At 49.0% G+C, this 13523-nt stretch overlaps 1 protein-coding gene across 1 annotated transcript in view; it reads right to left on the bottom strand.

The window, feature by feature from the left end:
• Nucleotides 1-3650, bottom strand: part of Alpk3 (alpha kinase 3) — a 47720-nt gene extending 44070 nt beyond the window's left edge. The window contains exon 1 of the mRNA XM_021168860.2: nucleotides 3479-3650. Coding sequence (XP_021024519.1) covers nucleotides 3479-3621 — 143 coding nt within the window. The 5' untranslated portion in view covers nucleotides 3622-3650. The remainder of the gene's footprint in view (nucleotides 1-3478) is intronic.
• Between the last annotated feature and the right edge of the window lie 9873 nt (nucleotides 3651-13523).

Raw genomic sequence — 13523 nt, 5'->3', positions numbered from 1 at the left:
ATTTATATTATGTTGAGTCATGTGCACTGGGTGGGGAAGATGCCCAAATGTGTGCAGATGCCATCAGAGGCCAGAAGATGGCATCAGATCCCTTGAGCTGTAGTTACAGACAGTTGTGAGAGGCCCAACCTGGATCTTGGGAACCAAATCTTGCATCCTCTGGAAAAGCAGATAAGCTCTCTTAGCTGCTGAACCATTGTACAGGCCCCTGACCTTACATGTTAATCAGGCCGAGAATCTGAGGCCCCTGTAGGCACCAGGCCATCAGAAGGCAGGTCTTGTGGAGGCCTGGCTGACCAATCTGGAACAGCGGAGCTTCTGGGTGTGTGGAGTGTGAGGTGGGCCAGGGAGCATCAGAGACCGCTAACATTGGAGCTGAAGGGTTTTAGAGTTCTGGTCATGCCTCTGTTGCAGAGTAGGAATTCAGGACTCAGAAAGAATAGGCCTAGAACTACGGGGACAGGCATGGAAGCTGGGGGCTTCCCATCCTGCTGCTGCCACCTATGCTGGGACATAAATGGTTTCCAGGAAGTTCTGGCCCAATGCCTTAGTTTCTCTAACACCCTAGACAACCTGCCTTACCCAAGAGGAACAGCAGAGATTGTTTCAAAGTGGTTGGGAGCAGTGCCATAGCCCTTCCTTTCCCACGAAGCCGACAGAATCGGGGCCTTTGTGAATCAAGAGGCCAGGGACTTGACAAACTTCTGAGTGTCACACATAAGGTGGTCATTATTGCCTATTCTCTGCTTCGATTCTTTAGAATACTCTAGCCTACCCACACACTATCCTCCCAGAGGGGTCAGCTCCTCATCGCTAGGAGAACAAAACATTGTCTGTCAGATAGGACAGCCACATGGGAATAGATATCTGCCTTGGACCTACATAGCCCTGGATATCCTTGAACTGAAATGAGACTAGAAACATCCCCGAGGACCATGGGGCAGGCAGGAAGTGTGGGACACATAGACTCTGGAGCCCCAGCCACATGGCAATTGTCCATAGCCCCCAGGGAAAGCCCAGCCTTAGGGCCCATGGGAAGGACCCCTTAAGAGCTTCACAGCGTGCCAGGTGGTAGTGACACATGCCTGTAATCCAAACACTTGGGTGCAGGGGCAAGCGGGTCTCTGAGTTCAAGGCCAGCCTAGTCTACAGAATGAGCTCCAGGACAGCCAGAGCTACACAGATTAACCCTGTCCCTCAGAACAAACAAACAAACAAACAAACAAAAACAGCAGCAGCAACAAAAAAACCAAAAAGAGCTCTGCAGGAGATCTACAAAAAAGGCAGACCCAAAAGATGTTGAATTCAAAATGGAGGGCAGAACTTGCTTCGCAGCCAAGACCCTGGGCTGGAGCTGGACAGAGCTAGTAAAGTCCTCAAAGGACCCCTTCTTTGTTTCTTGGGCTCCATCCACTTCCAGAGGAAGGCAGTCATTTGAGGGGCAGCAGACTGTGCAGCCCATCCTCCAACACAAGTCAGACCTTTCCATAGTGCTGGGAACTGTCCCTCCCCCCAACCTGAGCTCAGCCCACTTCACAATCCCTTTTTGGCCATAGGCTCTTCCAGAAGCCAAGCAAACCTGGCTGCTCTGGTCAGGACCCGTTTGGGTCTGTAGCCAGTTGGCAGGGGGTGGAAGAGTACAGGGGAAACAATCCCAAGTCCAGGGCTAGAAAATCCTCTCCCACTGCTCCTGTCCGGAGCCTTTGGATACCCAACAAGAACAGTCATCTTACAGCATCCCCACCAAGGTCCAAGGACTCAAGCCAGACAAACTTTTCTCACTTCCCGCCCTCTGGCTGATACACTATAAAAATGTCTAACACAAGCTCAGCCAGGAAACATCCCCAGGTCCAAGCCTCCAGCCTTGTTCCTAACAGCTCCGAACTCACTCCACTCTGCCTGGCTTTCAAAGTATCCTTTCTTCCCTTCCTCCACTGCAACATCTCCAAGAAGAACCCTGCTTCCTCTTCTCCTCTTTGTTCACTGCTATTGACAAAGGCCAGATACAGAAAGAAGTGATACCCAGATAAATCACTTAGCCTAGTGAGATAAGCGATAAGTCACAGTGACAAGTTAGAGGCACGAGGTTCTCACAGGGCAGGCTGCTTCACTAAGGAGCACAATAAACGTGCACATTTCCTTGCAGCATTCCACAGAGCCAACAACTGGGGAAATGGTGCCCTACCACAACCCCCAGCAACCCAGGAGCCTGGGTGAGTTTGACTTAGTCACAGTACCGGCCCTCAGTCCTGCCCCAAACACGTGACACCATTTGCCGAGTTTTTTGCAGAAACAGGTTCCGGTTACATTTGAACTTTTCCAACTCCAAGGTCAATAGGACTCTGACAATCCAGGAAGTGCCCAGGGCTTTTCCTGACTGTCCTTCGAGTCTGTATGTATTTGTTCTCTCTCTCTCTCTCTCTCTCTCTCTCTCTCTCTCTCTCTCTCTCTCTGTATTTGTCTCTCTCTCTCTCTCTCTCTCTGTCTCTCTGTCTCTGAGCAGAGAGCAGAAGTCTGTAAATAGTGTCTCAGAGAAGCAAGTTACACAAGCCACATTTTGGTGCTAAGAAGTAACAGCCTACTCCAAGGCCCACCCTGCTACATTTCCTTTTGGAAAAACGGGCTCAGGAGAAGAGGGAAGCTGAGCTGCCCACAAGGGGCAGGAAGTTCTTGTCTCCGGGTCTCCAGGGCGATGCACTTGTTCTTGGGTGTCAGCATCTTGTTCTTAGAGTGTCTTTTGCAAGGCTTGCCTATTGTCTGTGTATCCTTTGCAACTAGGGATAACCTAGCTCCTAAAACAAAGCCTTCACATTTCTTTAACTGCAAGGCCAATAAAGGGTTCACCAGTCCCACCCCTCCTGTGCCAGCTCAACCCCTACTGGGTCCCACTGGGCAGGGCAATTGACTCCTTCAGAGCTTCAAGCCGCAGATCCTCCCTAGATCCCCAGACAAGGCCAACAAACAGCCACCTCCTGGCACTCCTGGCACCTTCCTCTCAACCAGACACAACACAGTGCAGGAAGGCCAAAGCCCTAGGCCCAGGGGAGGAACTTCAGTTATCACAAGGCCGATCTCTCACTCTAAGTTAAACAGCCTCTAATGGCTCCCCCCACACCCATCAACCAGCAGTCCCCTCCTTTGAAGCCTGAGGAATTTCAGCCACTCCGGATCCCCTTATCACTAACTGTGGAATTCAGCCCTGGGAGTAGCTTGGTGTGGGTGAGGGAAATAAGGAAAGGGCCCCTGTAAAATCACTCCAAACTATGGCCTTTCCCCTCTTGGGCCACACATTTGAAACCCTGGGACCCTCAAGGGACCAAAAGGGTACCAAGAGGGTCCTCAGGGCCTTAGGGTTGAGAAAGTTTGAGGGCCCCGGTTTCACCCAGGCCTCCAGAGTGCTTTTGAGAGCCTGGCCACACCCGGCCACCACCCAAGGGACAGAGCAGCCTGGGGCAACCCAGGGCCCTGGGCGACTCACCTAGCCTCTGGCCGCACACTAAGCAAGTAGCTGCGACTGGCTGGGCCGGGCGTCCACACCGGCCCATCGTCCTCGCTATCTCCACCAGCTCCTGCTCGACCACCCAGGCCCCAGTCCCGGCCCGCGGCCCTCCGCGACCCCATGGCACCGCAGCCCCTGCCTCCAGCCCCGGCTCCTGCCCGACTCTGACGCGCGCCCCTATTTATAACCCGGGGCTGCTGTCACCTGCTGCTGTCCCTCCCCCGGTTTAGGCAGCTACTCAGCCTAACCCGGGAGCCAGGGAGGCCTGCAGAGAAACTCCGTGAATGCCGACCCTGAGACAGAAAGAAAGGGTCCTTAGAACCCCAGCCTCCTCACAACTTTCTTATGGCTTTCTTTCAGTTTTCAGAGAAACAAGTAGAACGAGGGTAGAGAAAAGTTCCTAGGGCAGGAGAGTTTAAGATAGATCCTGAAAGGGGCCACACTGATGGCCACCAGCCAGTGGTCTGTGGGCCACTACTTAGACATACTCTGTCACCTCTCTCAGTGACCTCCCTCTATCCAAAGGAGCCCAGGATTCCTGGGTATACATTGTGTGTCTCCCCCAAACCCTTAGCAGTATCTAGCATAGATTCGTGGCTCATCAAAGGCTTCTAGAATAATCCAACCTCTTCCATCCCTTCAGGCTCCATTTCCTAAGGTTAGAAAATGGGCCAAGTCCTAATGCTTAGAAAAACGATTCTATCCTTCACCGTTCCCAGAGCGAGCTGCTAAGCACAGCTTAAACCTGGCGCTTATTTTTTGGGAGTGACCACAGTGGGTTTATCTGTCCCTGACCACAGACCTAACCTGTGCCAATCAAAGGTCTTCATCAAAATATTTGTTTATGCCGGGCGTGGTGGCGCACGCCTTTAATCCCAGCACTCGGGAGGTAGAGGCAGGCGGATTTCTGAGTTCGAGGCCAGCCTGGTCTACAAAGGGAGTGCCAGGACAGCCAGGGCTACATAGAGAAACCCTGTCTCGAAAAAAAAAAAAAAAAAAAAAAAAAATTGTTTATTCTCTCTCTCAGTCCTGGCTTCAAGGCAATTGCTGAGACTACAGGTGTGTGCCTTCATTCCTGACTTACCAAAACACTCTTTTTAAAAAAAAAATGCATTCCCTATATTTTCTTTTCTTTCCTGCCTCTAAACTCTCCCTTGCTCTCCTGCTCGCTCTATTTCAATTTCATGGCCTCTTTTTCTTTAATTCTTGTTACAAATATTTCTTTAATTGTTGTTACACACACACACACACACAGGTAAATACAACCTGCTCAGTCTGTATAATGTTACATGTATGTATATCTTCAGGCTGACCATTTGGTACTGGATAACCAGTTGGTCTGCTTTCCCCTGGGGAAGGCTGTGTCTCTGGCTCTCAGCATTCCTTAATTGCCTATAGTTCTTTGTTTAGGTTTGAGCCCTGTGAACTTTCCCTGTTCCATGATAGCATGGTTACTTGTATCATCCCTCATCAGGTCATGTTCAGGTGTTGGTGAGACTTCATGTATATAATTTCTGACATTTCTAGGAGATACAATGTTACCGAAACTTCTTGTTTCTACAATCTTCCCACTTCCTCTTCAACAATGATCCCTGAGCCTTAAGTGGAGTTGTGTTGTGAGCACACGCCCCCATTCATCTTTGTTCTTGGGTCTTCTGAAGATGCATGAGTTAAGATCCCTCTAGCTTCAGTACCAGCTTTTAAATATTTACCAACTGGGGTCACATGATCTCAGGCCTCAAAGAGGCTTGCAAAATAACTAGATAGACTGATACGTAAGACACTGCAAGGGGCAACACGCAAGGGCAGAACTAGAGAGAGGGGCATAAAAGCATAAAGAAACAGAGTGGTGAGTTTCGGTTAGGAAGGAGATAGAGCTTGAACATGATTTTAGAAATAGGTGCTCACCAAGTAGACCATGGGGGAAGCACTATTCCAGATGGAGGAAGGCATGTGCATAAACACAGGAGACATGCATGCCATTCAAGTGTAAAGGAGACAGAGAGGCAGAGAGCCAGTCACTGGACAAGGGTCAGAGCCTAAAGGGCTAATTTATTTAGCACACCATGGGACTAGTCTAAACTGTTTCAACATTTTCTCTAAATTTTCTAATTTGTGTACTGTGTGAATGCAGCACCCATGAAAGCCAGCGGGGACACTGCATACCCTGGAAGTGGGGTCACAGATGGTTATTAGCCACCATGTAGGTGCTGGGGATGGAACCCAGGTCCTCTTGGACAACAGTCAGTTTTAACCACTGAGCCAACTCTGCAGCCCAGAAAGGCAAAAAGGCCGTTTGGTTGGTTGGTTGGTTGGTTGGTTTGGTTGGTTATTTGGTTATTTGGTTGGTTGATTGTTTGTTTTGTTGGTTGGTTTGGTTGTTTGTTTGTTTGTTTGGTTGGTTTGGTTAAAATTCATTTTCTTCATGCTCCCTTTCCTTTTTGTCTAGAGTTTTCCCACCTTCTGTGATCTGACGATCTAAACAGGCTTTTTACCTAAGTCCCTGATGATGGGGTAAAGCTAAGGATGGGGTGTCAAAGAACTCAGGGATGGAGAGACAGAGAATGTCTTTGCTCTCAGGTTTACAGCCCAGCAACAGAAGAGAGAGCATGTAAAGTGTTGTCCAGTGTGGACTAGCTTAGCAGTGCAGAGACTCACTCAAATTCCCAGAGTGTGACCTTGGGCCCTTGTATTTTTCCCAGTAAAGGGGAATAGGCCTTTGATTTATGATCCTTGAGCTTATGGTTGTTCATTCAGAATACAAGGAGGGTAAATTTGCGCATATGTGTATGTGCATGTGTGTGTGTGTGTTTATGGGTATTTTGCCTGTGTGAATTTCATGCCTGTGTATCATGTGCATGCAGTGCCCATGGAGGCCAGAGGAGGGCGCCAGCTTTCCTGGAACTGGAGTTACAGATGGTTGTAAGCTGCCATGTGGGTGCTGAGAATCAAACCAAGGTCCTCAGGAAGAGTAGCCAATACTAGCCGGGCGTGGTGGCGCACACCTTTAATCCCACCACTCGGGAGGCAGAGGCAGGTGGATTTATGAGTTCGAGGCCAGCCTGGTCTACAAAGTGTGTTCCAGGACAGCCAGGGCTACACAGAGAAACCCTGTCTCGAAAAACAAAACAAAACAAAGAGTAGCCGATACTATTAACTGCTAAACTATCCCTCCTGCCCATTTGTTTTTTGAGACGGTCTCACTGTGTACCTCTGTCTGTCCTGGAATCCATGGGTCACCCATTTCAGCCTTCCAGGTGTTGGAATTCCAGTGTGCACCACCAAACATGGCTCTTCAGCACATTTTTATCAAATAACCATAATTAGCACATGTCAGGCTTTATGTCAGATACAGAGGGAACAAAAATGAATGTGTGTCTGCCCTCAGGAGTCTCTCACACCTGAAGAAAAACCAGAATCTCCATAAATCCACTGCTAGAGCTTCGTGGTGCTGAGAGCCAGGGGGAACAGGGATCCAGCTTTGCAGTAGGAGACAGTACTGTGGAAGGCAGTCAGGGCCTGTTTAGATAGGAATGGTAATAGAGTACAAATGGAAGTCCTTGTGGGATCCTGCTTCTGAGTGTCTCTGTGTGAGTGCATGCATGTATATGGGTGGGCTATGCTGGGAACCAAAAGTCAACCCCAGGGCTTCCTCAACTGCGCTCCACTTTTTTTTTGTTGTTGTTGTTGGATTTTTTTAAGACAGGGTCTCTCTGGGTAGCCCTGGCTGTCCTGGAACTCACTCTGTAGACCTTGAACTCACAGAGACCCACCTGCCTCTGCCTCCTGAGTGCACCACCATCCACGGCCTCCTCATTTTAGTTTTTTTGAGGTCAGGTCTCTCCCTGAGCCTAGAGCTCTCTGATGCAGCTGGACAGCATGCACCAGAGACCCTGCTGTCTCTACCTCTGCAGCACTGGGATGGCAGAGACATGGATGCCTACAATCTCAGCATTCTGGCGGGAGTGGCTAATGGACTGGGAACTCCTGGGCATCCTTAGCTATATATCAAGTTCGAGGCCAGTTTGGGTTACAGGAGACCCTGCCTCAAAAAGAAAAGAAAAGGGGGCTAGGACGATGGCTCAACATTAACAAGTACTTGCTGCTCTAGAGGGCCAGCCTTCAGTTCCTAGCATCCACATGGTGACTTACAACCACCTGCAACTCCAGTTTCAGGGATCCGATGGCTTCTTTTGTTTTCTACCAGCACCAGGCACACACATGGTGCACACACTTGGTGTACATACACAGTACACATACATGCTGCACACACATAGTGCACACACATAGCACACACACGGTGCACATGCAAAGTGCATATACATGGTGCACACACATGGTACATACATGTGATATACACACATATATGCAGGCAAATATTCACACACAAAATAAAAATAAACAAGAATTTAATAAATAATAAATAATAAAAAAATACCAAAACCCTAAAACAAAATAATAGTGGTCATGCACATTGAGTGTGCTGCATATACCAGGTTTGGGTCCCCCTATCATCCTCTCTGGTGACTCAGCCAGCATCCTGGCAGCAGGTACACTGACCTTGTCCTCTCAGAGACCTTCACCCTCCTTTCCCTTTAGCAATGCAATCAAATGCCTGCCACTCCAACATTGTCACCAGGAATTCCTCTACCTCTAAAGTGCCAGCCCATTATCCTTCCCTCTCCCAGTCCTACACTTGTCTTGGGAACAGCTCTGAACCACCCTCCCCTAATCTCTACTTTCTTTCCCTTACTCTTTTTCTGCCTACCCCTCTCCACACACATAAGAGCATGATGCTCAGTGGACAGTCACTTCACCTGTGTGCTGGGTGGTTTTATGTCAACTGGACACAAGCTAAAAGTCTGTGAGAGGAGGGACTTCAATTAAGAAAATGCCTCCATGAGATCAGGCTGTAGACGAGCCTGTAGGACATCTACTTAATTAGTGATGGATGGGGGAGGGCCAAGACCATTGTGGGTGGGGCCACGCCTGGGCTGGTGGTCCTGGCTTCTATAAGAAAGCAATAAGCCATATAGGCTGTAGGGAACAAGCCAGTAAACAGTACCCTTCCATGGCCTCTACATCAGCTCCCGCCTCCTGGTTTCCAGTTTGAGTTCCTGTCCTGACTTTCTTCAATGATGAAGAGTGTTGTGGAACTGTAAGCCGAATAAACTCTTCCCCAACTTACTTTTTGGTCACAGTGTCTCATTGCAGCAACAGAAACCCTGACTAAGGGCTGGAGAGATGATTCAGTGGTTAATAGCACTGACTGCTCTTCCTAAAAGTCCTAAGTTCAATTCCCAGCAACCACGTGGTGGCTTACAACCACCTGTAATGGGATCCGATGCCCTCTTCTGGTGTGTCTGAAGACAGCAGCAATGTACTAACATACATAAAATAAATAAATCTTTAAAAAGAAAAGAAGAGGAGAGGAGAGGAGAGGAGAGGAGAGGAGAGGAGAGGAAAGGAACCCTGACTAAGATAACCTACTTGATTCAGGCATCTTATGGTCCTTGCCTCTTGACCATCTTAAGTCCATCTTGTAGGTGCCTAACCTAGAATCTGGCTATGGACTCCGTCTTGCTCGGGGGAGGACCACTGTTTATGGTGCCCAACCTGAATCCAGTTTCTGGCAGCTTGGCCATTCATTCACATTCTTCTAAACTGACCCTTTTCTTTTTCTTCTCTTTGTCTAACTCTTTAAGCAAGACCCCCTGAAGTGAGGTATGATGGCTCCCATCTGTCATCTCAGCACTTGGAAGGCTGAAGCAAGAGGATTGCCATGAACCCAAGTGCATCCTGAGCTACATAGTGAATTTTAGTTGTACTAAAACATGAGACCAAGTCTCAAAAAAAAAAAAAAAAAAAAGCCCAGGCTTCAGATCAGGGTCTGGGAAGGGCCAGCAGTGGGTACCTGTCAGGATGAAGCAAGACCGTGGATCAGGAGATGCACCAGGGATACACGCCTTTCAAGCAGAAACAAACAAGGAGCAAACAAACAAACAAACAAACAAACACCAGAGGAGCCAAAAGCTGTGGGGATGTACAAAATCTGGCAAGAGAACTGGAGAAAAGATTCAGCAATTAAGGCTACATCTTGCAGAGGACCCAGGTTGAATTTCCAGCACCCACATGGTGACTCACAACCATCTGTAACTCTAGCTTCAGGGGATCTGACAGCCTCTCTGAGCAGCGGGCATGTACACAGTGCAGATACATACACGCAGAGACAAAGCACCCATAGACATAAAATTATACATTTATTAATTAATTAAAAAGGAAATCCGAAAAAGCCGGGCGTGGTGGCTCACGCCTTTAATCCCAGCACTTGGGAGGCAGAGGCAGAGGCAGGCAGATTTCTGAGTTTGAGGCCAGCCTGGTCTACAGAGTGAGTTCCAGGACAGCCAGGGCTATACAGAGAAACCCTGTCTTGAACGCCCCCCCCAAAAAAAACAAAACAAAACAAACAAAAAGGAAATCCAACAAAAATGGAGCTGCTCCTTGTGGCTGAGGTGACGGTGCCTCTTTCCTAACTGTCCTTTTCCATCTGTAACTGGGATAGTCTGTTCGCTTAGGATGGCCCTCCAATATAACCAATGTTTGTAAATACTTAATTATAGGAATTAAGAGTCTACCTTCTCCTTCACCTTCCTCCCTTCCAAAGGCCATTTGTTCCTTCAAAGCATGGGACTGGGGGGAGCTGGGGGAGTGGAGACCCTGGGTACGGTAGGTATGGTAACACATACCTGTAAACCCCAGCACCTTGGAGGCTGTGGGATGACTGTTATGAGCTAGGCGCTAGCCTGAGCTACATACTGAGACCCTGTCACAGAAAACAAAAGGGAAAAAGCAAAGTAAGAGAACTGCTGTGAGCCTGGGCTATACAGGGAGACCCTGTCTCAGAAAACTAAACAAACCAACCAACCCCACAGGACAAAGTGAGGTTATTGGGCAATAACGCCAGCTTTGAAGAAAGGCTGCCATTACCATCCTGTCACAACAACCTCTACTTCAGAGTGTATTATGGTTCCCTTCCAAGGTCCCTGAAACTTGGGGCCTTCTCAGCAGTCAGCTCTCGGCTTCCTGCCCTCCCTGCTGGGCTTCTCTCTCTATAGACTATGAAGTCTATCAAGTGTTTGCTTTTCCCTGAGAGATTAACTCTTCCTTTCACTTCTGAACTTCAAAGAAGAGCCCAAAAGGAACTCCCACCATCACCACCACCACCACCTTATCAAGCTGTGATGGGTTAGCTGACTTGGGTCTCAAAGTACAGACAACGGCCTTCTGAACAAGGGCAAAGCAACCCCATGGCTATGCCCAACAAGAATGGCCAGCTGCCAGGTTCTGAGGGCTAACTGGGCCTCCTAGAGACTGAGAGTGCCCCAAACTGGGATGGAGGTAAGTTGAAGACAAAATATACAGTCACAGGGTCCAAACAGTGTTGGCAAGAAGGGAACTTGGCATCATTAAGTATCCCTCTACCTTGATCCACACGCTGACAACACAGGGTCTCAGCACTAGCTAGAATATTGATCCTGGAGATGCCCAGTCCCTGCACACACAGCTCCAGGCTGTAAACATACGCACACACATACACACACATACACACACTCACACACACACACACACTCACTGGGACTACTTCCTCTCATTCTCATTTTTCCTTGATTCAAGTTAAATTCCACTCTAAGACAGCTCAAATTCTGGGACCACAGAAGCCCCTCAAATGTGCAGACACAGCACCCATTGTTCTTGAGACAGGATTTCACTCTGTGGTGTGTAGATACCCCGGACTTTGTAATGTAGACCATGATGACCGCAAATTTGACATCTGCCTGCCTCTGCTTTCAGTATGCTCAAAAGGTGTGCGCCACCATGCCTTGCTCTTTCCCTTTGTAAATGTGTGAGGTGCATGTGTGCACACTTGGCCTTGAGGGACATATAGAGGCCAGGGGTTGCTTTTCCATGACTACTCTTTGAGCTGAGGTCTCTTAGTGAATCAGAAGCTCACTGTGCTAAACTGACTGGCCAACGAGTCCTCAGGATCCTCTTATCAACACACACACACACACACACACACACACACACACACACACACACACACGCCCTCACTGGGACTACTTCCTCTTTGTTCTCATTTTAAAGTCAAATCCTAGCATGAGAATTCAACAAAACCCAGAAGACCCTGTTCTTTCTATCCATGAGATTCTATTACCTCACACTGCAGGCTAGCTATCCTTCCTTCAAGCTGATCTGCAGTGTGTGTGTGGCCACCACACATGGGCTAGGCAAGCATACCAGCATTGAGCTATATCTCTGGCCTGATTCTTACTTTCTTTCTTTTTTTTGTTTTTTGTTTTTTGAGACAGGGTTTCTCTGTATAGCCCTGGCTGTCCTGGAACTCACTCTGTAGACCAGGCTGGCCTCGAACTCAGAAATCTGCCTGCCTCTGCCTCCCAAGTGCTGGGATTAAAGGTGTCTGCCACCACCCCAGGCCTTTCTTTCTTGAGACAGGGTCTAAGCTATATATTCTTGGGCCTGGCAGGCCTTGAACTTTCCATACTCCTGCCTCAGCCTCTGAGCGGCTGGGATTGCAGCCCTGTGCCACTGGGTCATACCACAGTACTTTCAAATGCTTGTCTGATCTCTCTCCAAGAGCTTAGGTAGCCCTCAGCTCAGGCAGCTGAGCCTCTGTTCCAGGAGGGTGGAGCCTCTGGGTCCCTCCCTTGTGGGATGAGCTGGCCAGTCTGGCATGTTCCTATCCAGGGACTGGAGATGCAGCCACAGCTGTGTTGGAGCAAGTGGAAACCAATTGAAGGATTACTGCTAACAAGAAGGCACTCTGATTCTAATGTGAGTGGAAGGGGAATTTGGGTCCCCCAAAGTAAGGCTACCAGCTACGTGTTCCCTCTTGCCTACATGCTCTGACTGAATGCCACACTGCCACACGCCCAGGCACTTTCCAGAGGAAAGGGTGCCTGGGGTCACAGGGCAGCAGTTAGCTGAGCCCAGAAAACCAACTCATCTTCAACTGAGCCTAGAAAAACCTCCCAACCTTGGCTTCTCCTTTTAGCATGAACTAGCCTTTTATCTCCCTATCAAGTCTTCCTTTCTGAGCTGAATCCCTGGCTTTTCCCTTTGTTCTCATTTTGATATAGAGCCTTCGCATTCCTCTAAGTTAGCCAAGCTGGTCTAGAACTTGACCCTCCTTCCCTCAGGCCCCTGGGTGCCAGGTTCACAAGCTTGTGCTGCCAAGGTTTTTTCAAAGCAGTCTTTAGTGGCCTTAGCTCTCCATCTCCTAAACATCTTCTCATTCCTCTGAGATTTTGAATGCCTCGCAGTAACAACTGCTACCATTTCTGCCCACGCAAGTGACGCCACTAACAAATCCAGCTACCACCTGTCCCATTCGCCTCTTACTCCATTATGGACCCCCACCCTATCCTCCAATGGGAGGGGTTGAACACAGAACCTCCGGGCAGATGTCTCACCACTGAGCCACAGCCCCAAGCCTAGCTCAGCTCCCAGTCCAGGCAGGGCTTGAGCATGCAGCAACTTCCTGCTGCTGGGCTGGACAGCAGGCCTGCCTGGCCCTCCACAGCTTTTTCACTTCCATCATTTCCTCACAGGTTTTGAGACAGAGTCTTTCCTATATAGCTAGAGCTGGCCCAGAACTCACTCTGTAGACCAGGCTGGTTCAAACTCAGATCTTTCTGCCTCTGCCTCTCAAGTGCTGGGATTACAACTCTTGCATGTGACACCATACCTGACTTCCTTGTTTCTTTCTTTCATTTTGAATCACTACAGGCTAGCCTCCACTCACTGGGTAGACACATGACTACGAACTCCTGATCTTTTTGCCTCTGCCTCTCTGGTGCTGCGATTAAGGTGTGTGACACCTAGCTTTGGCTGCACTTTAAAAATCATATCCAAGCCAGGCGTGGTGGCGCACGCCTTTAATCCCAGCACTCGGGAGGCAGAGGCAGGCGGATTTCTGAGTTCGAGGCCAGCCTGGTCTACAAAG

The sequence above is a fragment of the Mus caroli genome, chromosome 7 (assembly GCF_900094665.2).
Source record: "Mus caroli chromosome 7, CAROLI_EIJ_v1.1, whole genome shotgun sequence".
NCBI lineage: Eukaryota > Metazoa > Chordata > Mammalia > Rodentia > Muridae > Mus > Mus caroli.
The sequence above is the reverse complement of the archived record's forward strand: the minus strand, read 5'-3'. Positions and strand labels throughout refer to the sequence as shown.